Source organism: Dendropsophus ebraccatus, chromosome 10 (genome assembly GCF_027789765.1).
Source record: "Dendropsophus ebraccatus isolate aDenEbr1 chromosome 10, aDenEbr1.pat, whole genome shotgun sequence".
NCBI classification, from domain to species: Eukaryota; Metazoa; Chordata; class Amphibia; order Anura; family Hylidae; genus Dendropsophus; species Dendropsophus ebraccatus.
In genome coordinates, this window is record NC_091463.1 from 2384759 (window position 1) to 2410593 (window position 25835).

The 25835-nt window shown below is 50.2% G+C and overlaps 1 protein-coding gene across 2 annotated transcripts; it reads left to right on the forward strand.

Annotated features, from left to right (window-relative positions):
* WDR5 (WD repeat domain 5) lies at positions 1-25835 on the forward strand. Of its 2 annotated transcripts, none has more exons than XM_069986303.1 (14): positions 1-124; positions 8193-8330; positions 13499-13607; positions 14867-14940; positions 15117-15206; positions 16073-16162; positions 18176-18259; positions 18654-18709; positions 19921-19967; positions 20135-20210; positions 20298-20331; positions 20500-20574; positions 21161-21248; positions 21476-25835. In XM_069986303.1, exons 2-14 carry the CDS (start codon positions 8250-8252, stop codon positions 21574-21576), a joined length of 1005 nt encoding a protein of 334 aa, XP_069842404.1. In that variant the 5' UTR covers positions 1-124; positions 8193-8249; the 3' UTR covers positions 21577-25835. The 2 variants fall into 2 exon arrangements, with proteins under 2 accessions (XP_069842404.1, XP_069842403.1); XM_069986302.1 differs by having other exon boundaries at positions 8196-8330.

Sequence of the window (25835 nt, forward strand, 5' to 3'; positions counted from 1 at the left end):
TGTGTCAGAGCTGACGTACTGACTGCGCATGCGTAGCTGGGTGCCCGTTCCCTGAGCTGGCGCGCAGCCTCCTCGCTTCCAGTGTGTGCGGCTTCAATGAGCTGAGAAGCAGGCCGGAGCCCAGGTAACCGGGGGAGAGCGGGCGTGAGGAGGGGGGGGAGAGCCACCGGGTAACGCCTGATGTACCCGGCCTCCTCCAGCACAATCCCGGCTAGACGAGGCCTGTTCCTTTGGAAGCCTTTCTGTTCGCCGTTGTTCACATTAATACCGTTTGTTGGCCCTGCTGCTCCGCGGTCTAGTAACCTTCTGCCTGTGGTGTCCGCATCCCTCATCCTCAGCACGTGTGTGTGTGTATATACCTGTGTGTATATATATATATATATATATATATATAGATATATATATGTGTGTGTGTGTACCTATGTGTGTGTGTGTGTACCTATATATATGTGTGTGTGTGTACCTGTGTGTGTGTACCTATATGTGTGTGTGTGTGTGTGTGTGTGTGTACCTGTGTGTGTGCACCTATATATATGTGTATGTGTGTGTGTACCTATATATATGTGTATGTGTGTGTGTACCTATATATATGTGTATGTGTGTGTGTACCTATATATATGTGTATGTGTGTGTGTACCTATATATATGTGTATGTGTGTGTGTACCTATATATATGTGTATGTGTGTGTGTACCTATATATATGTGTATGTGTGTGTGTACCTATATATATGTGTATGTGTGTGTGTACCTATATATATGTGTATGTGTGTGTGTACCTATATATATGTGTATGTGTGTGTGTACCTATATATATGTGTATGTGTGTGTGTACCTATATATATGTGTATGTGTGTGTGTACCTATATATATGTGTATGTGTGTGTGTACCTATATATATGTGTATGTGTGTGTGTACCTATATATATGTGTATGTGTGTGTGTACCTATATATATGTGTATGTGTGTGTGTACCTATATATATGTGTATGTGTGTGTGTACCTATATATATGTGTATGTGTGTGTGTACCTATATATATGTGTATGTGTGTGTGTACCTATATATATATGTGTATGTGTGTGTGTACCTATATATATATGTGTATGTGTGTGTGTACCTATATATATATGTGTATGTGTGTGTGTACCTATATATATATGTGTATGTGTGTGTGTACCTATATATATATGTGTATGTGTGTGTGTACCTATATATATGTGTATGTGTGTGTGTACCTATATATATGTGTATGTGTGTGTGTACCTATATATATGTGTATGTGTGTGTGTACCTATATATATGTGTATGTGTGTGTGTACCTATATATATGTGTATGTGTGTGTGTACCTATATATATGTGTATGTGTGTGTGTACCTATATATATGTGTATGTGTGTGTGTACCTATATATATGTGTATGTGTGTGTGTACCTATATATATGTGTATGTGTGTGTGTACCTATATATATGTGTATGTGTGTGTGTACCTATATATATGTGTATGTGTGTGTGTACCTATATATATGTGTATGTGTGTGTGTACCTATATATATGTGTATGTGTGTGTGTACCTATATATATGTGTATGTGTGTGTGTACCTATATATATGTGTATGTGTGTGTGTACCTATATATATGTGTATGTGTGTGTGTACCTATATATATGTGTATGTGTGTGTGTACCTATATATATGTGTATGTGTGTGTGTACCTATATATATGTGTATGTGTGTGTGTACCTATATATATGTGTATGTGTGTGTGTACCTATATATATGTGTATGTGTGTGTGTACCTATATATATGTGTATGTGTGTGTGTACCTATATATATGTGTATGTGTGTGTGTACCTATATATATGTGTATGTGTGTGTGTACCTATATATATGTGTATGTGTGTGTGTACCTATATATATGTGTATGTGTGTGTGTACCTATATATATGTGTATGTGTGTGTGTACCTATGTGTGTGTGTACCTATATATATGTGTGTGTGTACCTATATATATGTGTATGTGTACCTATATATATGTGTATGTGTACCTATATATATGTGTATGTGTACCTATATATATGTGTATGTGTACCTATATATATGTGTGTGTGTGCGTGTACCTATATATATGTGTGTGTGTGCGTGTACCTATATATATGTGTGTGTGTGTGCGTGTACCTATATATATGTGTGTGTGTGTGTACCTATATATATATGTGTGTGTGCGTGGAACCAAAATATGTGTGTGTACCTATATATATATGTGTGTGTGTGTATATACACACATATATATAAGTATACACACACACACACACACATATATATAAGTATACACACACACACATATATATGTGGGGACATACTAAAAAGAATGAAGAAAAAGAATGAACCTTATTTCCTTTGGGGAGACATCTAAAATATGGTTTTAATTGGTTTAATTAGTTAGATAGGCCAGGAATGAACAGCATATTTCTGTAGTGTTCAGTGGACTGAGTGTATATACCATAGAAACCGATGTGTAATACCCTACCTGTGCAAGGTACTCCTGGAATGAATAGGATAAGTAGTGAAATTAAGGCTTATTCCATCAAAAAAAGAGGTGTAATTCTTTCCCCGTGCAAGATATATGCTGTTCATTCCGGGTCTATCTGGAGTGCACAGAGCAAGGAGCGTTTGTACAATAGAAACCGATGTGTAATACCTTATCTGTGCAAAGTACACCTGCAATGAGTAGGATATATAGTCTATGCCGGGGCAGAGAGATCCATCCTTCTGGACAAATAAGAATCCTGCTCCAGCTATAGAGGAAGACTTTCGGAAGAAGCCCTTTTGCAGGTTATCCTTGATGTACGCAGACATGGCTTCAGTTTCCGGATCAGAGGGTAGATACACTCTACCACGAGTGGGCGTAGCACTGAGAAGTAGATTTATGGGGCAATCTTATGGCCGATGAGGTGCTAACATGTCAGCCTTCTTTTCGGTGAACACATCAGCAAAGTCCTGTTACTGGTCTGGGAGACCAGGCAACGGCTTGGAAGAGTCAGAAGGTGGTGGAGGTACCCGGTTGTGAGAGGTCTGCAGACATCGTCTGAAGCAATCTGGCCCCCAACGCAAGACCTCCCTGGTCTTCCGGTCAATGCTAGGGGCGTGCAGCTGTAGCTAAGGGAGACCCAACAGGGTGGCAGAAAAGGAACGGGACAGAATGTAGAAGGTGATCTTCTCTGTACTGGGATTTGCCAGAAGTTTGTCGAGCAGGACCACAGGGAGTAGCCACTTCTGGACCAAGGATGCTGCAACGAAGTTGTGTGCTGAGCCAGAATCCAGGAAGGCGGTGGACTGGAATCGCCGTCCAGAAGAAGCAGAGATGGTAATCGCCAAGGACAGGCATGGAGAGGAAGCATTCACACCTAGGGAGGCCTCTCCTACCTGGCCTAGGTGAAAGAGTTTCCCGTCTGCTGAGGATGGTGAGCACAATTCAGGTGGAAGTGGTTGGGTCTAGCACAATAGAGGCACAGGTTTTGCTCCCGACAATAAGTTCTCTCTTTTGCCGTCAAATGACCTATGTCCACCTGCATGGGCTCATCGGAGGCTGTCGGGGACAAAGAACAACTCCTTTGTCAGGAAGTATGCGAAACTGTTCAGCACGCTGGCTCACAAACTCGACAGGGATAATGCTGCCTAGTCGCCACCTTTCCAGTTGGGCAAAGGACATGCTTTCCAGCCAGGACCTCCCTTCCTCTTTGAATGACCTGATCCACTTGGCCACTTAGATCGATGTTCGTTTCTCCGTAAGGGAAGAGGAGTTTTGTCAAGAACGTGTTGGTATGTCCTCGCCATATACCACTGCCTTCAAAAGACCACCTACTGCTTTGTCCCCGCCAGCCTCCGATGAGCCCATGCAGGTGGACATAGGTCGTTTGACGGCAGAAGAGAGAACTTTTGAGAAAATTGTCGGCAGCAAAACCTGTGCCTGTATTGTGCTAGACCCAACCACTTCCACCTGAATTGTGCTCACAATCCTCAGCAGACGGGAAACTCTTTCACCTAGGCCAGGTAGGAGAGGCCTCCCTAGGTGTGAATGCTTCCTCTCCATGCCTGTCCTTGGCGATTACCATCTCTGCTTCTTCTGGACGGCGATTCCAGTCCACCGCCTTCCTGGATTCTGGCTCAGCACACAACTTCGTTGCAGCATCCTTGGTCCAGAAGTGGCTACTCCCTGTGGTCCTGCTCGACAAACTTCTGGCAAATCCCAGTACAGAGAAGATCACCTTCGACATTCTGTCCCGTTCCTTTTCTGCCACCCTGTTGGGTCTCCCTTAGCTACAGCTGCACGCCCCTAGCATTGACCGGAAGACCAGGGAGGTCTTGCGTTGGGGGCCAGATTGCTTCAGACGATGTCTGCAGACCTCTCACAACCGGGTACCTCCACCACCTTCTGACTCTTCCAAGCCGTTGCCTGGTCTCCCAGACCAGTAACAGGACTTTGCTGATGTGTTCACCGAAAAGAAGGCTGACATGGTTAGCACCTCATCGGCCATAAGATTGCCCCATAAATCTACTTCTCAGTGCTACGCCCACTCGTGGTAGAGTGTATCCACCCTCTGATCCGGAAACTGAAGCCATGTCTGCGTACATCAAGGAAAACCTCCAAAAGGGCTTCTTCCGAAAGTCTTCCTCTATAGCTGGAGCAGGATTCTTATTTGTCCAGAAGGATGGATCTCTCTGCCCCGGCATCAACTATATATCCTACTCATTCCAGGAGTACCTTGCACAGGTAGGGTATTACACATCGGTTTCTATGGTATATACACTCAGTCCACTGAACACTACAGAAATATGCTGTTCATTCCTGGCCTATCTAACTAATTAAACCAATTAAAACCATATTTTAGATGTCTCCCCATAGGAAATAAGGTTCATTCTTTTTCTTCATGCTTTTTAGTGTGTGTGTGTGTGTATATATCTATATGTGTGTGTATATACCTATATATGTGTGTATACCAATATATATATATATATATATATATATATATATATATATATATATATATATATATATATCAAATAGATAATCCACGGCACTCACGGGGTTAAACGGTGAAAAACCCCGTGAGTGCCGTGGATTATCTATTTGCTATTTGGGAACGATCTGTGGTCAGGATCCAGGACCGCTGGCACCCGAATATTTTTGAGCAGTGCTGCTTAGATTTTCTGTTACATATACATATATATATATATATATATATATATATATATATATATATATATATATATATATATAATATATATATGTGTGTGCCTTGGATTACGAGCATAATTCGTTCCGGGACCATGCTTGTAATCCAAATCCACTCTTAAACTAAAGCAAACTTTCCCATAAGAAATCATTGATATTCAAACAATTGGTTGCACACCCCAAAAATAATGATTTATTATTCTGAACAACATGTAAAATAGATAAAAAAAAACATTCAGAAGCAGCAGAATCTGTGATATATAAGTTACTGTACAGTAATGGAGAGAATGGGAAACACAAGGGCGGACAGAGACTGCAGGGAGGAATGAGCAGGGAGATGTGGGCATATACATGCAGCACTCTCTGTCCGGCGAGAGAGGGGTTACAGCTATGGAGAGATTACCTCCTCAGTCCTGTCCCCTGATGTAAGCCCCAGCCTGAAGTGGATCTTCTATGATTTGGAAGGTGAGGGAGACTTCCTGGGTCAGAGTACAGGGCTGTAGACCCCGCTATGCAGACCATGCCCCTCCTCCGCTCCGCCTCCCACCCAGTGCAGGGAGCTCTTACACCAAAGCAATGCTCTTACACCAAGTCACAATTTTGAAAAACTGTGAGCTCTTAAACCAAAACGCTCTTAAACCAAGGTACCACTATATATATAATATATATATATATATATATATATATATATATATATATATATATATAATATGTGTGTGTGTGTGCGCCCCCCCCGGCATGGCGGTGTAGTGTGTGTGTGTGTGCGTGCCCCCCGGGATGGCGGTGTAGTGTGTGTGTGTGTGCGTGCCCCCCGGGATGGCGGTGTAGTGTGTGTGTGTGTGTGTGTGTGTGCGCACCCCCCGGGATGGCGGTGTAGTGTGTGTGTGTGCCCCCCGGCGTCTGTGTGTTTGTGCCCCTTGGCATGGCGGTGTAGTGTGTGTGCGTGCCCCCCGGGATGGCGGTGTAGTGTGTGTGTGTGTGTGTGTGTGTGTGTGTGTGTGCGTGCGTGCCCCCCGGGATGGCGGTGTAGTGTGTGTGAGCACCCCATCCACTAGGGTCCATTTATTTTATGGCAATCGGTCATTGAGTCAGACAGATTATTGGTCGGTCACCGGATCATTGCGGCTCTCTCCTGCCATTGTTATTGGATGTGCACCCCTAATACACAGCGGGGTTATTGGTCGGTCACCGGATCATTGGTGCGGCTCTCTCCTGCCATTGTTATTGGATGTGCACCCCTAATACACAGCGGGGTTATTGGTCGGTCACCGGATCATTGGTGCGGCTCTCTCCTGCCATTGTTATTGGATGTGCACCCCTAATACACAGCGGGGTTATTGGTCGGTCACCGGATCATTGGTGCGGCTCTCTTCTGCCATTGTTATTGGATGTGCACCCCTAATACACAGCGGGATGTGCGGCTGATGGGGATATTTAGGCCTCTGTAATAGATGTTATCAGCTGATGATGACCCAGTATTATAGGCTTATCCAGCCTTATAGCACTGACTCTCTGTCCTCAGGGTCTGTCATCAATAATAGATCAGCTGTCTACACTGCCGGACCTCAGACCACTACTACTAGGGGTGCCAGGTCACTGTGTACATACATTACTGATCCTGAGTTACATCCTGTATTATACCCCAGAGCTGCACTCACTATTCTGCTGGTGAGGTCACTTTGTACATACATTACTGATGCTGTATTATACCCCAGAGCTGCACTCACTATTCTGCTGGTGGGGTCACTGTGTACATACATTACTGATCCTGAGTTACATCCTGTATTATACCCCAGAGCTGCACTCACTATTCTACTGGCGGGGTCACTGTGTACATACATTACTTATCCTGTATTATACTACACAGCTGCACTCACTATTCTGCTTGTGAGGTCACTGTGTACATACATTACTGATCCTGAGTTACATCCTGTATTATACCCCAGAGCTGGGTGATGTAATATTAAGTGACTTTATTCTGTATGAGACATGTAATTGTCCTTGAAATATTGAAGGAGTAAATGAAGTCATAAGCAAGTTGAAAAATCACTGATCGGTGTAGCGTGTGTTCATTTGTTGCTTTATACGGAATCTGAATGTGGGCTGTGGAGCGGCCTAATTGAACACACATGTGAGACCCAGTTGGTAGGATCCCATTCACACATATATAGGAACATTATACCCCAGAGCTGCACTCACTATTCTGCTGGTGGGGTCACTGTGTACATACATTACTGATCCTGAGTTACATCCTGTATTATACCCCAGAGCTGCACTCACTATTCTGCTGGTGGGGTCACTGTGTACATACATTATTGATGGTGTATTATACCCCAGAGCTGCACTCACTATTCTGCTGGTGAGGTCACTGTGTACATACATTACATTACTGATCCTGAGTTGCATCCTGTATTATACCCCAGAGCTGCACTCACTATTCTGCTGGTGGGGTCACTGTGTACATACATTACTGATCCTGAGTTACATCCTGTATTATACCCCAGAGCTGCACTCACTATTCTGCTGGTGGGGTCACTGTGTACATACATTACTGATCCTGAGTTACATCCTGTATTATACCCCAGAGCTGCACTCACTATTCTGCTGGTGGGGTCACTGTGTACATACATTATTGATGGTGTATTATACCCCAGAGCTGCACTCACTATTCTGCTTGTGAGGTCACTGTGTACATACATTACTGATCCTGAGTTACATCCTGTATTATACCCCAGAGCTGCACTCACTATTCTGCTGGTGGGGTCACTGTGTACATACATTACTGATCCTGAGTTACATCCTGTATTATACTCCAGAGCAGCACTTACTATTCTGCTGGTGGGGTCACTGTGTACATACATTACTTATCCTGTATTATACTACAGAGCTGCACTCACAATTCTGCTGGTGGGTGTGTGACCCTTGAGTGATGCTGATGCCCCCTGTTGTTTTGTACCAGCAGCACAGAGGAGCTGACATTGCCTTGAGTCAGGTGACTGGTGTCCTGTAATCCATTATGGCCACTGAGGAGAAGAAACCGGAGACTGAAGCATCTAAGACGCAATCCACCCCGTCCTCCTCCAGCAACCAGAGCAAGGTGAGTGCCTCCTGACCTGTCCCTGCTGAACTACAACGCCCAGCATGCCTGATAGCCTGGGAGGACTTGCTGCTTGTTGTAGTTTGGGGTTTTCGAGTTGAGATGCTAGCAGGGATCGATGGACCGCAATACCCCCTTTATGGCTGAGCGCAGGAGACTAATATTCCAGTGCCGTATAATCTCGTGGCCGAGATGTCACACAACGTCCGGATCAGATCAAATATTAGAATATTTATTTCAAAGGCTGCAAAGCGTTTTGGCCCATAGGTGCTAACAGGCCTTTCTCAGGCATGAGTAAAAAAAAAAGTGGACTCTCAGCCCGTCTAAAATCCTCTTTGCGTACATTCACTTCCGGGTTAGTTTAGGCAGATATAACAAGGTATCGCTATTAGTTACATACAAAAGATAATACATTCACATAATACATTCAATACCTTTACATATAAAGTTGCTCCTAGTCGGTGTCCTGTTCACACCTGCCTCGGCGTGCACTACTAGTAACATTGCGGCTCTGTTTCGATCTCAGTTCTCGCAGGACTAGGGTCTGGGTGCTATTTACAACCATAACTACGTTCGGTAGGAACGTAGTATACATAGCATGACAACTGCATTTAGATCCCAACTCTCGCAGGGATTCTAACGAGGCTGTTTTCCCAGCACAATTCACAGTAAATACTACGTACGGGCAGACCGTAAAATGCGTAACTACTCCGCGCCTCGCTAATATAGAATACTGAGTGACCACACACACGGTATACAACACAGCGAGGGACAGGCTCTATTATGTGTATGTATATATATATATATATATATATATATATATATATATATATATATTATACATGGCGGTGAGGGACAGGGTCCATATATAAATAGATCCATATATTGCGCTCATAAAACATGCAGGGAGCACTTAGATAACCCCTCTTAGATTTGACTGATGTGTGTGCGGCCTCCATGTGCCTGTATGACCTCCCTACAAGGCCCGGGCATGCTCCTGATGAGGTGTCTGTATGACCTCCCTACAAGGCCCGGGCATGCTCCTGATGAGGTGTCTGTATGACCTCCCTACAAGGCCCGGGCATGCTCCTGATGAGGTGTATGTATGACCTCCCTACAAGGCCCGGGCATGCTCCTGATGAGGTGTCTGTATGACCTCCCTACAAGGCCCGGGCATGCTCCTGATGAGGTGTCTGTATGACCTCCCTACAAGGCCCGGGCATGCTCCTGATGAGGTGTATGTATGACCTCCCTACAAGGCCCGGGCATGCTCCTGATGAGGTGTATGACCTCCCTACAAGGCCCGGGCATGCTCCTGATGAGGTGTCTGTATGACCTCCCTACAAGGCCCGGGCATGCTCCTGATGAGGTGTATGTATGACCTCCCTACAAGGCCCGGGCATGCTCCTGATGAGGTGTCTGTATGACCTCCCTACAAGGCCCGGGCATGCTCCTGATGAGGTGTCTGTATGACCTCCCTACAAGGCCCGGGCATGCTCCTGATGAGGTGTATGTATGACCTCCCTACAAGGCCCGGGCATGCTCCTGATGAGGTGTCTGTATGACCTCCCTACAAGGCCCGGGCATGCTCCTGATGAGGTGTCTGTATGACCTCCCTACAAGGCCCGGGCATGCTCCTGATGAGGTGTCTGTATGACCTCCCTACAAGGCCCGGGTATGCTCCTGATGAGGTGTATGACCTCCCTACAAGGCCTGGACATGCTCCTGATGAGGTGGCTGTATAACCTCCCTACAAGGCCCGGGCATGCTCCTGATGAGGTGTCTGTATGACCTCCCTACAAGGCCCGGGTATGCTCCTGATGAGGTGTATGACCTCCCTACAAGGCCCGGGTATGCTCCTGATGAGGTGTATGACCTCCCTACAAGGCCTGGACATGCTCCTGATGAGGTGGCTGTATAACCTCCCTACAAGGCCCGGGCATGCTCCTGATGAGGTGTCTGTATGACCTCCCTACAAGGCCCGGGCATGCTCCTGATGAGGTGTATGACCTCCCTACAAGGCCCGGGCATGCTCCTGATGAGGTGGCTGTATGACCTCCCTACAAGGCCCGGGTATGCTCCTGATGAGGTGTCTGTATGACCTCCCTACAAGGCCCAGGCATGCTCCTGATGAGGTGCATGACCTCCCTACAAGGCCCGGGTATGCTCCTGATGAGGTGTCTGTATGACCTCCCTACAAGGCCCGGACATGCTCCTGATGAGGTGTCTGTATGACCTCCCTACAAGGCCCGGGCATGCTCCTGATGAGGTGTATGACCTCCCTACAAGGCCTGGGCATGCTCCTGATGAGGTGGCTGTATGACCTCCCTACAAGGCCCGGGCATGCTCCTGATGAGGTGTCTGTATGACCTCCCTACAAGGCCCGGGCATGCTCCTGATGAGGTGTATGACCTCCCTACAAGGCCTGGGCATGCTCCTGATGAGGTGTCTGTATGACCTCCCTACAAGGCCTGGGCATGCTCCTGATGAGGTAACTGATGGTCTCCTGAGGGATCTCCTCCCAGACCTGGACTAAAGCAGCCGCCAACTCCTGGACAGTCTGTGCTGCAACGTGACGTTGGTGGATCGAGGAGACACGATGTCCCCGATGTGCTCAATGGGATTCAGGGGAATGGGCGGCCAGTCCATAGCTTCATTGCCTCTATCTTGCAGGAACTGCTGACACACTCCAGCCACATGAGGTCTAGCATTGTCCTGCATTAGGAGGAACCCCAACCGCCCCAGCATATGGTCTCACTAGGGCTCTTAGGGTCTTGGTACCTAATGGCAGTCAGGCGACCTCTGGCAGCACATGGAGGGCTGTGCCGCCCCCCAAAGCAAGGCCCTCCCTCACCATTACTGACCTACTGCCAGACCGCTCATGCTGAAGGACATTACACGCAGAAGATCGCTCTCCACGGCGTCTCCAGACTCTGTCCCGTCTGTCACATGCTCAGTGTGAACCTGCTCTCATCTGTGAGGAGCACAGGGGGCGCCAGTGCTGAATCTGCCAATCCTGGTTTTCTCTGGTAAATGCCAAGCGTCCTGCACGGTGTTTGGTTGTGAGCACAACCCCCATCTGTGGACATCGGGCCTCATACCGTCCTCATGGAGTCGGTTTCTAACCGTTTGTGCAGACACATGCAGATTTGTGGCTGCTGGAGGTCATTGTGCAGGGCTCTGGCAGTGCTCCTCCTGGTCCTCCTTACACAAAGGCGGAGTTAGCGGTCCTGCTGCTGGGTTGTTGCTCCCTACGCCCTCGTCCACCTCTCCTGGTGTACTGGCCTGTCTCCTTGTAGCCTCCAGCCTCTGGACACTACGTCCTCCTCCACATCTCCTGGTGTACTGGCCTGTCTCCTGGTAGCCTCCAGCCTCTGGACACTACGTCCTCCTCCACGTCTCCTGTGTACTGGCCTGTCTCCTGGTAGCCTCCAGCCTCTGGACACTATGGCCTCCATGTCTCCTGTGTACTGGCCTGTCTCCTGGTAGCCTCCGGCCTCTGGACACTATGGCCTCCATGTCTCCTGTGTACTGGCCTGTCTCCTGGTAGCCTCCGGCCTCTGGACACTATGGCCTCCATGTCTCCTGTGTACTGGCCTGTCTCCTGGTAGCCTCCGGCCTCTGGACACTACGGCCTCCTCCACGTCTCCTGGTGTACTGGCTTGTCTCCTGGTAGCCTCCAGCCTCTGGACACTACGGCCTCCTCCACGTCTCCTGGTGTACTGGCCTGTCTCCTGGTAGCCTCCAGCCTCTGGACACTACAGCCTCCTCCACGTCTCCTGTGTACTGGCCTGTCTCCTTGTAGCCTCCAGCCTCTGGACACTACGGCCTCCTCCACATCTCCTGGTGTACTGGCTTGTCTCCTGGTAGCCTCCAGCCTCTGGACACTACGGCCTCCTCCATATCTCCTGGTGTACTGGCCTGTCTCCTGGTAGCACCTACATCCTGGATGAGCTGCACTACCTGAGCCACTTGTGTGGGTTATAGAGTCCGTCTTATACTACCACCAGTGTGAAAGCAACAACCGCATTCAAAAGTGACTAAAACATCAGCCAGAAAGCCTAGGTAGTGAGAAGTGGTCTGTGCTCCCCACCTGCAGAAACAAAGAACAAAAAAAAGGCAGAGCGCCTCATAGAGTAGTACCTCAGGATAGAAATAATGATCTACCACATGTAAAAAATCATTGCTCACCTTTTGGGGTTGTGGAAACAGAGCCACGACACCCAGCAGCACATGTAATGGTGTCCAACACACCTCCCAGGGATAGGGGTAGCAGCAGTCTTCACAACAGGTCTAAACCGGGCTCCTTATGCACGGACCCGTGGAGTCAGGTAAAACCAAATGGTGCCAAAAATGACAAAAAAATTACCTGGAGATTGCGCTCACCGCCAAACAACGTAGTAGAAACCGATGTTCACATAAAACACGATTTATTCAGTCCAACAATAACGCGTTTCAGGGTTATGGCGCCCCTTTGTCCTGAATCTGACGAAGGGGCGCCATAACCCTGAAACGCGTTATTGTTGGACTGAATAAATCGTGTTTTATGTGAACATCGGTTTCTACTACGTTGTTTGGTGGTGAGCGCAATCTCCAGGTAATTTTTTTGTCATTTTTGGCACCATTTGGTTTTACCTCCCCACCTGCAGGACCCTCCTTTACTGAGGGGGCCTGCTGACTGCAGGTGACAGTGATTGTCAGTCAGTGCTGCAAGTGACAGTGATTGTCAGTGCTGCTTTCTAAAGCCCCTATTACACGGAACAGTAATCGGCCTATCACTCTGTGTAATAATCACATTGATCAGCCGATGACAACGATGAATGATCAGCTGATCGTTTGGATTGGACCTATAATTGTCGGGCGCCGACTGTGCATCTCTGCGCGTACCGGGTGCGCGCTCCCCCAATGCGTACCGGGTGCGCGCTCCCCCAATGCGTACCGGGTGCGCGCTCCCCCAATGCGTACCGGGTGCGCGCTCCCCCAATGCGTACCGGGTGCGCGCTCCCCCTAACCCTGCACAGAGCTGGCGCGCTCTGTAGACTTTGTCGTCTATGTTCTATGGTACAGCTCGCCCCCTTTAGGCCTGCGCCCCTTCCCCCTCCCCCGTAGGCCTTTTCCTCTGACCTTTTTATTCTTTACGGGAAATATTTTTTTTTTCTTTTCCTCAGCCGGCCCTTGTGAAGCCGAATTACACCCTGAAGTTCACCCTGGCCGGGCACACCAAGGCCGTGTCGTCTGTGAAGTTCAGCCCTAATGGGGAGTGGCTGGCGAGCTCGTGTAAGTAGTGCGGTTAAGTTATACGGGGCTTAAAGGGGAGGTCCACTACATAAAGGAGGCCTCCTGCTCCACATAGCTTCATGTTATATCAGGTGTCGGGACCCCTGGGGCAGCAGATCCCAACTCTCCTCTTCCACACGGGGGGGGGGGGGGGGGGGGGGGGGTTATCCTGCTGGCTCTACTTTTGCTTTGCAGCAGTTTTGCAGCACCTTGCTCAGCGCTCAGGATAGAGCAGATGAGTGACCCTGTCCTGATACATGACCAGGGGATGCCTTCTGGGAGGGATCTAGTGACCCCACACAACACGGCCATATTGTCTGAGCATGCTGGGAGATACTACCAGAAAGGAGGGGTTGTAGTGTTTGCAGCATGATGGGGGTTGGAGTCTCCTCCTGTATGACGCGGTGGCTGCAGTGGCGTCTCCTGTATGACGGGGGGGCTACAGTGGGGTCTCCTCCTGTATGACGGGGGGGCTACAGTGGGGTCTCCTGTATGACGGGGGGGCTACAGTGGGGTCTCCTGTATGACAGGGGGGGGGGGCTGCAGTGGGATCTCCTGTATGACGGGGGGGCTGCAGTGGGGTCTCCTCCTGTATGACGGGGGGGGCTGCAGTGGGGTCTCCTCCTCCTGTATGACTGGGGGGGGGCTGCAGTGGGGTCTCCTCCTCCTGTATGACTGGGGGGGCTGCAGTGGGGTCTACTCCTCCTGTATGACGGGGGGGGGGGGCTGCAGTGGGGTCTCCTCCTGTATGATGGGGGGGGGCTGCAGTGGGGTCTCCTCCTGTATGATGGGGGGGCTGTAGTGGTGGTCTCCTCCTGTATGACGGGGGGGGGGGGGCTGCAGTGGGGTCTCCTCCTGTATGATGGGGGGGGGCTGCAGTGGGGTCTCCTCCTGTATGATGGGGGGGCTGTAGTGGTGGTCTCCTCCTGTATGACGGGGGGGGGGGCTGCAGTGGGGTCTCCTTCTCCTGTATGACTGGGGGGGGGCTGCAGTGGGGTCTCCCCCTGTATGACTGGGGGGGCTGCAGTGGGGTCTACTCCTCCTGTATGACGGGGGGGGGGGCTGCAGTGGGGTCTCCTCCTGTATGATGGGGGGGGGCTGCAGTGGGGTCTCCTCCTCCTGTATGACTGGGGGGGCTGCAGTGGGGTCTACTCCTCCTGTATGACGGGGGGGGGGGCTGCAGTGGGGTCTCCTCCTGTATGATGGGGGGGCTGTAGTGGTGGTCTCCTCCACTTATTTTGTCTCTTTTCCCCCTTTAGCGGCTGATAAGCTGATTAAGATCTGGGGCGCGTATGACGGCAAGTTTGAGAAGACAATATCCGGACACAAGCTGGTGAGATGCCGACTGTCCCCTCCCCCGACTGTATCACTTTACTAATGTTCCTAGAATACCTGCTCCCGGGGGTCCGCTCTTGTAAACAGACCTCGCCTCCCCTGTGACACACACAATTGCAGGGTCCGTTCCCTGTGGACCCCCGGGTTCATTCAGTCTGCTGTCTTCTCTTTCAGGGAATATCAGATGTTGCTTGGTCCTCCGACTCCAATCTCCTGGTCTCGGCCTCGGATGATAAGACCCTGAAGATCTGGGATGTCAGCTCGGTGGGTGTTCAGGGTGGGGTGTTCCCTCATCTGCTTTGTAAGGCCACAATGCTCTGTGAGCTCATTATCGGGGGTTTCCAGGTAAAAAAAAAATATCTATAAGGAGGTTTGAGGATATTCCCAGCTCTTATGTGGTTTACCCCAAGAACTCATCACCTGTCCCCCAAGTGTTTGGTGGGGGTCTTAGCGTGGGACGGCTGAGGACTACACCCTGATCCCCATGGCCGTTCCTTAGTGAATAGAGCAGTGGTCAGACCACTGCCGCTCTCTCTATGGGACGGCTGAGGACTACATCCTGATCCCCATGGCCGTTCCTTAGTGGATGGAGCGGTGGTCAGACCACTGCCGCTCTCTCTATGGGACGGCTGAGGACTACATCCTGATCCCCATGGCCGTTCCTTAGTGGATGGAGCGGTGGTCAGACCACCGCCGCTCTCTCTATGGGACGGCTGAGGACTACATCCTGATCCCCATGGCCGTTCCTTAGTGGATGGAGCGGTGGTCAGACCACCGCCGCTCTCTCTATGGGACGGCTGAGGACTACATCCTGATCCCCATGGCCGTTCCTTAGTGGATGGAGCGGTGGTCAGACCACCGCCGCTCTCTCTATGGGACAGCGGAGGACTACATCCTGATCCTGATGGATGGAGCTGGGGTGTGTAATACGGGGTCACTGCTGTCCATGCCACACAATGTCCACACGTGTGATCTGGCGGGATTTGGTGGGGTATGGCAGATATAGTGTACATGGGCTCTGGGCCGGGTTGTTGGATCCCTCTACTACAATGGAGCGGCCAGAGATGTCTGTTCTCTGTGTGGAACATTGTGCCGGACACGTCCAGTAACCAATCACCTTGTCGTTTTAGGGGAAATGTCTGAAGACGCTGAAGGGTCACAGTAACTACGTCTTCTGCTGCAACTTCAACCCACAGTCCAACCTGATCGTGTCTGGATCAGTAAGTGACAAAGTGCTTCCCAGACTTCTGCTAGAAGATAATACAACTGCTGCCATGTGTCCTGATGTGTAGGGAGGATAGCAGCGGACTATCCAGCAACGAATCACTGCACAGGCAGATGGCTGACATGTCAGCAGTGTACGGGGGTACATACAGGGCAGGTGACATGTCAGCAGTGTACGGGGGTATATACAGGGTAGATGGCTGACATGTCAGCAGTGTACGGGGGTATATACAGGGCAGGTGACATGTCAGCAGTGTACGGGGGTACATACAGGGCAGGTGACATGTCAGCAGTGTACGGGGGTATATACAGGGCAGATGGCTGACATGTCAGCAGTGTACGGGGGTATATACAGGGCAGGTGACATGTCAGCAGTGTACGGGGGTATATACAGGGCAGGTGACATGTCAGCAGTGTACGGGGGTACATACAGGGCAGATGGCTGATATGTCAGCAGTGTACGGGGGTACATACAGGGCAGATGGCTGACATGTCAGCAGTGTACAGGGGTACATACAGGGCAGGTGACATGTCAGCAGTGTACGGGGGTACATACAGGGCAGGTGACATGTCAGCAGTGTACGGGGGTACATACAGGGCAGGTGACATGTCAGCAGTGTACGGGGGTATATACAGGGCAGATGGCTGACATGTCAGCAGTGTACGGGGGTACATACAGGGCAGGTGGCTGACATGTCAGCAGTGTACGGGGGTATATACAGGGCAGGTGACATGTCAGCAGTGTACGGGGGTATATACAGGGCAGGTGACATGTCAGCAGTGTACGGGGGTACATACAGGGCAGGTGACATGTCAGCAGTGTACGGGGGTACATACAGGGCAGGTGACATGTCAGCAGTGTACGGGGGTACATACAGGGCAGGTGACATGTCAGCAGTGTACGGGGGTACATACAGGGCAGGTGGCTGACATGTCATCAGTGTACGGGGGTACATACAGGGCAGGTGGCTGACATGTCATCAGTGTACGGGGGTATATACAGGGCAGGTGACATGTCAGCAGTGTACGGGGGTACATACAGGGCAGGTGACATGTCAGCAGTGTACGGGGGTACATACAGGGCAGGTGACATGTCAGCAGTGTACGGGGGTACATACAGGGCAGGTGACATGTCAGCAGTGTACGGGGGTACATACAGGGCAGGTGGCTGACATGTCATCAGTGTACGGGGGTACATACAGGGCAGGTGACATGTCAGCAGTGTACGGGGGTACATACAGGGCAGGTGACATGTCATCAGTGTACGGGGGTATATACAGGGCAGGTGACATGTCAGCAGTGTACGGGGGTATATACAGGGCAGATGGCTGACATGTCAGCAGTGTACGGGGGTACATACAGGGCAGATGGCTGACATGTCAGCAGTGTACGGGGGTACATACAGGGCAGATGGCTGACATGTCAGCAGTGTACAGGGGTATATACAGGGCAGGTGGCTGACATGTCAGCAGTGTACGGGGGTATATACAGGGCAGATGGCTGACATGTCAGCAGTGTACAGGGGTATATACAGGGCAGGTGGCTGACATGTCAGCAGTGTACGGGGGTACATACAGGGCAGATGGCTGACATGTCAGCAGTGTACGAGGAAGGGGGGGATTCAGGGCAGGTGACATGTCAGCAGTGTACAGGGGTACATACAGGGCAGATGGCTGACATGTCAGCAGTGTACGAGGAAGGGGGGGATTCAGGGCAGGTGACATGTCAGCAGTGTACGAGGAAGGGGGGGATTCAGGGCAGGTGACATGTCAGCAGTGCACGGGGGAGGGGGTATACAGGGCGATACCACTGCAGCCATGAGCTTAAGCTGGATAGTTGTTCCCATTAAAGCAGATCATTTGACACCTCAACGTTCATCTTCTTAAAGTTAGGTGTGTGTGTCTGTGGTTGGATCTGGAAGATTGGCTGCTTAGAGTTCATAGCATTCAGAGTCCGCAGGTCCCGATCATGGTAACTTGTCTGATTGCGGCTTCTTTATCTTCCTCCAGTTTGATGAAAGTGTCAGAATATGGGACGTAAAGACGGGGAAATGCCTGAAGACGTTACCAGCGCACTCCGACCCCGTCTCAGCTGTAAGTCACCTCTGCTTGGGTTATTAGGCATTACAGGATCAGAGAAGGCAGCAGAGGTACTCTGGCACTGAACTATCCTCCCTGACCCCAGGAACTGACACTCTAATCTCCTATCACACACAATGTATCATCACTCCCATCATCCCTGACACCAAGAGCTCACCTATCACAGTGTATCATCCTCCCTGACCCCAGGAGCTGACACTCTAATCTCCTATCACACACAATGGAGGTGTCAGGCTATCACACGTACACAATCGGGCGGGTGATGGGAGGATATTGTATAGGCGGTGTCGGGCGATGTGGCGGTTATTGCAGGTATTAGCTCAGGTTTCCTTCCCTCTGGAGATATGTAACAATCGCCATATGTCACCTCTTATTTTTCCCTTCCCAGGTGCATTTCAATCGTGATGGTTCCCTCATCGTCTCCAGTAGTTATGACGGCCTGTGGTGAGTGTATAATATTTACAATCTCCTCCTGTATAATATCCTTCTGTATAATGTATATAGTATACTCCTGCATAATGTGTATAATATCCTCCTGTATAATGTGTGTGTATGTATGTATATGTGTGTGTGTGTATGTATATATAATCCTCCTGTAAAATAAATATATATATATATATATATATATATATATATATATATATATATATATATATATATATATATATATATGAATGATGGGAGCGGCACTACTCGTAGTTGTGGCTGGTGGCAGCGGGTCGGACCGTAGACTTGGGTCCACTGTAGTATATACGTAGATAAACCAGCAGCACTCTGTTCTCTGTAGTTCAAACTCAAAAAGTGACTTTTATTCCATATAGGTGCGACGTTTCAACCGCCTCTCGCGGCCTTTTTCAAGCAAACGTCGCACCTATATGGAATAAGTCACTTTGTCACTACGAGTAGTGCCTATATATATATATATATATATATATATATATATATATATATATATATATATATATATATATATATATATATTATAGTATCCTCCTGTATAATGTATGTAGTATCCTCCTGTATAATGTATGTAGTATCCTCCTGTATAATGTATGTAATATCCTCCTGTATAATGTATGTAATATCCTCCTGTATAATGTATGTAATATCCTCCTGTATAATGTATATAGTATCCTCCTGTATAATGTATGTTATATCCTTCTGTATAATGTGTGTGTGTGTATATATATATATATATATATATATATATATATATATATACATATCCTCCTGTATAATGTATATATCCTCCTGTATAATTATATAATATCCTACTGTGTAATATCCATCTTTTTATGTGACAAAGTTATAAAACTTTGTAAATTACTACTGTATAATAATCTCCAGCCTTCCAGTAGTTGTCAGCTGCTGTATGTCCTGCAGGAAGTGGTGTATTCTCTCCAGTCTGACACAATGCTCTCTGCTGCCACCTCTGTCCATGTCAGCAACTGTCCAGAGCAGGAGAGGTTTTGGCTGCTGCTCTGGACAGTTCCTGTTCCACTTACTCCAGGACATTCAGAAGCTGATAAGTACTGGAAGATATGTGATTATTATATATAAGTAATTTACAGATCTTTTTGACACCAGTTGATTTGATTTCTTTTCACTGTATTGAAGTTGTCTTTTTTTTTTTTTTCTTTGCCTCCCTTGTGTAGTCGGATTTGGGACACCGCCTCAGGCCAGTGCTTAAAAACCCTGATCGGTAAGTATTGTAGAATTCCATCAGTTGCTCATGGGCTACTTCTGGTAACATTGTAGCTGGTTGGGGAGCGCTGCTCTTGATGCTACAGCCGGGGGAGGGGCTATGGCTGTCAGAGCATGTTGGGGGTTGTAGTGCTGCCCTAATGTCTGGATCTTGTCGTTGATCAGATGATGATAATCCTCCGGTGTCTTTTGTGAAGTTTTCTCCGAACGGCAAATACATTCTAGCGGCCACTTTAGACAAGTAAGTCCGGAGGCTTCCCCGTAGGTTACTAAGTTCTGCCACTTTCTAGAAGACTTTGTTGCTTCAATGTGTTTTCCTGTCTTTCAGCACGCTGAAGTTATGGGACTACAGTAAAGGGAAGGTAGGTCCTCCAGCGGAGCCGCTGATCAGTGGCCTTGTATGCTGACCCGCGCTGGTGGTGGTGTTCACACCAGTTCAACTGGTATTGCCCCTCGCCCGGGGGGTCAGTATGTGGGGAGACTTTGTTGTCTGTTGTGCCCCCCATAACACCAATGTCATTCTCTTCTAGTGCCTGAAGACGTACACATGTCACAAGAACGAGAAGTACTGCATATTCGCCAATTTCTCTGTGACCGGTGGCAAGGTGCGTCCTGTACTCACTATCCCCGCCGCCGCTTGTTTCCGGGCTCGCTGTTGTCCCCGTCGCCGCCGCTTGTTTCCGGGCTCGCTGTTGTCCCCGTCGCCGCCGCTTGTTTCCGGGCTCGCTGTTGTCCCCGTCGCCGCCGCTTGTTTCCGGGCTCGCTGTTGTCCCCGCCGCCGCTTGTTTCCGGGCTCGCTGTTGTCCCCGCCGCCGCTTGTTTCCGGGCTCGCTGTTGTCCCCGCCGCCGCCGCCGCTTGTGTCCGGGCTCGCTGTTGTCGCCGCCGCTTGTGTCCGGGCTCGCGGTTGTCCCCGCCACCGCCGCCGCTTGTGTCCGGGCTCGCTGTTGTCCCCGCCGCCGCCGCTTGTGTCCGGGCTCGCGGTTGTCCCCGCCGCCGCTTGTGTCCGGGCTCGCTGTTGTCCCCGCCGCCGCCGCTTGTGTCCGGGCTCGCGGTTGTCCCCGCCGCCGCTTGTGTCCGGGCTCGCTGTTGTCCCCGCCGCCGCCGCTTGTGTCCGGGCTCGCTGTTGTTCCCGCCGCTGCTGCTGGTGTCACCTGGTTTGGTTCTGGCAGTAACTGTGTCTTCTCTCCCAGTGGATTGTTTCGGGGTCAGAGGATAATCTGGTGTACATCTGGAACTTGCAGACTAAGGAGATCGTGCAGAAACTACAGGGTCACACAGGTGAGCAGCCACCTAGGGAGATTAGAAAGTCAGCTCCTGGGGTCAGGGAGGATGATGGGAGTGATAGAAGATTAGAGTGCCAGCTCCTGGGCTCAGGATATATTGTATGGGAAGATTGCCCCTGATGTCTGCCCCTGATGTCTGTGCTGTGTATCTCAGTATTCGGGTCTTTTGCTTAATGATGTTGTCTCGGCGGCCGTTCACTCTGACGTTTTCTCCTCTTGCAGATGTCGTCATTTCCACCGCCTGTCACCCAACAGAAAACATCATCGCCTCCGCAGCACTAGAGAACGACAAGACCATCAAACTGTGGAAGAGCGACTGTTAAGCCTGGGCCTGTGTTATTGGACTGTCCACTGGGGGGCCCCGTGCGGCTCCATCTGGTGGGAGAACGTTTAATCCAACGTTTTACTTTATTATTGTGAAATGCAGAAGAAAACCAAGAACGATGATGATGACGATGCTCATCGTCTCGCAGCCTCAAACGTCTGTCCTTTCTCGCTCTCTGTTCGGCGGTAATTCTCCCGTCCTGATTCCCTGTTTCTTTCTCTTCTCCCACAATGAGATGGATATTGGCTCTGCTGTTTCCCCCTCAGATCTCATTACTTCTTAGTTGTTGTGGTTGTTTTACAGTATTGGATCACAAATTCCAGTTTCCATGGATCTGTGTATAATGCCCCAAGGCCGTGTAACATTTCATGGTTTATACTCCAGTCACATCCAGAGCTGCACTCACAGGTCTGCTACCTGGAATCCATTGGCACTGTAGTAACAGATCCCATGTTGCTTTGGGTATCACTCTTTATGCAGCACCAATGTGAACACTACACCTACAGACCCAAAGGGGCTGTCAGAGATCTGGCCTCTGTTATAGCTGCAGCTCTGGGTGTGAGTGGAGTATGAGTCCTTTATCAGAGTCTTGGAGTATTATAGGTGGAGTAACGCGGTAAGTGGCGTTCAGTAGTGAAGCTGTGCTTGTCATTGCCTACACACCCGCTTCCTCTGTTCTTTTAGGCGGGTAACCAACCTGCGTTGAGGCTTTACGTGTCTCGCGCTCTTCCACCTCTGTTTACTTAGTAATGTTAAATCAGTTTTTTGTTCTTTGTGACCAAAATGAGGGGTGATGCCAAGAGCCCCCCAGATTTTACAGATCCATCCCGTTGTTTAGTTGTGTTCTGTAGGGTTGACTACCCAGAAACCTCCGCAGCCTCCCCCCCTCCCCCCAACGGTCGTCACAATTGGTTCTCACACGATACTGACACTTATCCCCCCCCCCTTTGCTTCCGTAATTAATGCCGCCCTGAAGTGGTTAAAAGCCATCCAGGGGACTGTAGGTCAGGGATGGGGAACCTTTAGCAGCTTTTGGCCCTCTAGGCATGATGGGAATTGTAGTTTTCCAACAGCTTGAGGGTCGAAGGTTCCCCATCCCTGCTGTAAATAAATGGTGTTCCCCCAACCTGTTGCACTCCAAGTCATACAAAACTACAACCTCCAGCATGCCCTGACAGGCTTCAGCTAGAACTGCTGCATCCGGAGCAGCGATCCAGTGATCTCAGAGATCCCCAGCATGCCCTGACAGCCTTCAGCTAGAACTGCTGCATCCGGAGCAGCGATCCAGTGATCTCAGAGATCCCCAGCATGCCCTGACAGCCTTCAGCTAGAACTGCTGCATCCGGAGCAGTGATCCAGTGATCTCAGAGATCCCCAGCATGCCCTGACAGCCTTCAGCTAGAACTGCTGCATCCGGAGCAGCGATCCAGTGATCTCAGAGATCCCCAGCATGCCCTGACAGTCTTCAGCTAGAACTGCTGCATCCGGAGCAGCGATCCAGTGATCTCAGAGATCCCCAGCATGCCCTGACAGCCTTCAGCTAGAACTGCTGCATCCGGAGCAGCGATCCAGTGATCTCAGAGATCCCCAGCATGCCCTGACAGCCTTCAGCTAGAACTGCTGCATCCGGAGCAGCGATCCAGTGATCTCAAAGATCACCAGCATCCCCTGACAGGCTTCAGCTAGAACTGCTGCATCCGGAGCAGTGATCCAGTGATCTCAGAGATCCCCAGCATGCCCTGACAGCCTTCAGCTAGAACTGCTGCATCCGGAGCAGCGATCCAGTGATCTCAGAGATCCCCAGCATGCCCTGACAGCCTTCAGCTAGAACTGCTGCATCCGGAGCAGCGATCCAGTGATCTCAGAGATCCCCAGTATCCCCTGACAGCCTTCAGCTAGAACTGCTGCATCCGGAGCAGCGATCCAGTGATCTCAGAGATCCCCAGCATGCCCTGACAGCCTTCAGCTAGAACTGCTGCATCCGGAGCAGTGATCCAGTGATCTCTGAGATCCCCAGCATGCCCTGACAGCCTTCAGCTAGAACTGCTGCATCCGGAGCAGCGATCCAGTGATCTCCGAGATCCCCAGCATGCCCTGACAGCCTTCAGCTAGAACTGCTGCATGCGGAGCAGCGATCCAGTGATCTCAGAGATCCCCAGCATGCCCTGACAGCCTTCAGCTAGAACTGCTGCATCCGGAGCAGTGATCCAGTGATCTCTGAGATCCCAGCATGCCCTGACAGCCTTCAGCTAGAACTGCTGCATCCGGAGCAGCGATCCAGTGATCTCAGAGATCCCCAGCATGCCCTGACAGCCTTCAGCTAGAACTGCTGCATCCGGAGCAGCGATCCAGTGATCTCAGAGATCCCCAGCATGCCCTGACAGCCTTCAGCTAGAACTGCTGCATCCGGAGCAGCGATCCAGTGATCTCAGAGATCCCCAGCATGCCCTGACAGCCTTCAGCTAGAACTGCTGCATCCGGAGCAGCGATCCAGTGATCTCAGGATGTAAACTGGTTTTCTCTGTGCCTGATGGGAGTTGTAGTTTTGCCAAGGGGTGGGGAACACTGCAAATTTTGATAGGATTCACTATGTTCATAATTAGAGATGATCGAATCGCCCGTCTAAATGAAGCAAAGCCACAGTGTTAGATCAGCAAGAGGCATATCAGCCTGCTGCCTATCAACCACTCTGCTGCTTCTCCCCGGGTGTCAGGAAAAGCTGGATCCAGTCCTGGGAAACTGGAACTGATAAGTCGCTTTCTGATCAAACGAAGAGCTTTGCCTCATTTAGACGCTCATCTCTATTCAACATGCTTGCTGTTCGTGAATAGAAATCTTCACTTGCCTAAAAGCAGCCCTAGTTTATTCCAGCTCACACAGCTGAAGGTTTAAGTGTATTAGACTGTCATGTTGTTTCCAGTTACTGGGGCGGCCTTGTCCTCTGCCCCCATCCTCTGTGGCTCTTCTCTCTTCCCCTCCAGCTCGGGAAACCCTGTTCTCTGCCCCATCCTCTGCTCATCTTCCCTTCTCCCTGACAGCTGGGGTGGCCCTGTCGTGCTTCCGCTCCTCCCCCATTCTCTGCGCATCTTCCCTTCTCCCTGACTGCTGGGTGGCTCTGTCCTCTTCTCCCACTCCTCCCCCATCCTCTGAGGATGGTCCCTTCTCCCTGACAGCTGGGGTGGCCCTGTCCTACTCCCGCTCCTCCCCCATTCTCTGCGCATCTTCCCTTCTCCCTGACTGCTGGGTGGCTCTGTCCTCTTCTCCCACTCCTCCCCCATCCTCTGCTGATGGTCCCTTCTCCCTGACAGCTGGGGCGGCCCTGTCCTACTCCCGCTCCTCCCCCATCCTCTGTGCATCTTCTCTTCTCCCTGACGGCTGGGGCGACTCTGTCCTCTGCTGCCGCTCCTCCCCCATTCTCTGCACATCTTCCCTTCTCCCTGACGGCTGGGGCGACTCTGTCCTCTGCTGCCGCTTCTCCCCCATCCTCTGCGCATCTTCCCTTCTCCCTGACGGCTGGGGCGACTCTGTCCTCTGCTGCTGCTCCTCCCCCATCCTCTGCGCATCTTCCCTTCTCCCTGACAGCTGGGGCGGTTCTGTCCTCTGCTGCTGCTCCTCCCCCATCCTCTGCGCATCTTCCCTTCTCCCTGACGGCTGGGGCGACTGTCCTCTGCTGCCGCTCCTCCCCCATTCTCTGCGCATCTTCCCTTCTCCCTGACGGCTGGGGCGACTCTGTCCTCTGCTGCCGCTCCTCCCCCATCCTCTGCGCATCTTCCCTTCTCCCTGACGGCTGGGGCGACTCTGTCCTCTGCTGCCGCTCCTCCCCCATCCTCTGCGCATCTTCCCTTCTCCCTGACGGCTGGGGCGACTGTCCTCTGCTCCCGATTTTCCCTCATCCTCTGAGGATGGTTCCTTCTCCCTGATGGCTGGGGCGGCTCTGTCCTCTGCTCCCATTCTCTGCGGATCTTCCCTCCCCCCCCCCCCCCCCCCAATCCTCTTTTGCTGGATTAAAGGTGGGAATGGGAGGGCGGCGTGGCGGCCATTGCATCCGATTTGTAAAAATATTTCAATGTACAAAGAAAAGGCAGTGGCAGTTTTTTGTATTTTGGAAATCCATAGTATTGTATTGCTTATGGCATGAGTCTGTATTTACTTCAGATTTTTTTTTATATATATTTTTGTCAAATTTTAGTTTTGTTTTTTTTTCTGACTACATACAGAGAACCATAAGCTGTAATAAAGAGGTGGGTTTTTACGTGA

Bases quoted from the DNA above. Each gene is read 5' to 3' on its own strand.
- WDR5 (XM_069986303.1), top strand. From the start codon at position 8,250: ATGGCCACTGAGGAGAAGAAACCGGAGACTGAAGCATCTAAGACGCAA. The intron at 8,331-13,498 runs GTGAGTGCCTCC...TCTTTTCCTCAG, and splicing joins CCTCCAGCAACCAGAGCAAG to CCGGCCCTTGTGAAGCCGAA. The intron at 20,332-20,499 runs GTAGGTCCTCCA...ATTCTCTTCTAG, and splicing joins GGGACTACAGTAAAGGGAAG to TGCCTGAAGACGTACACATG.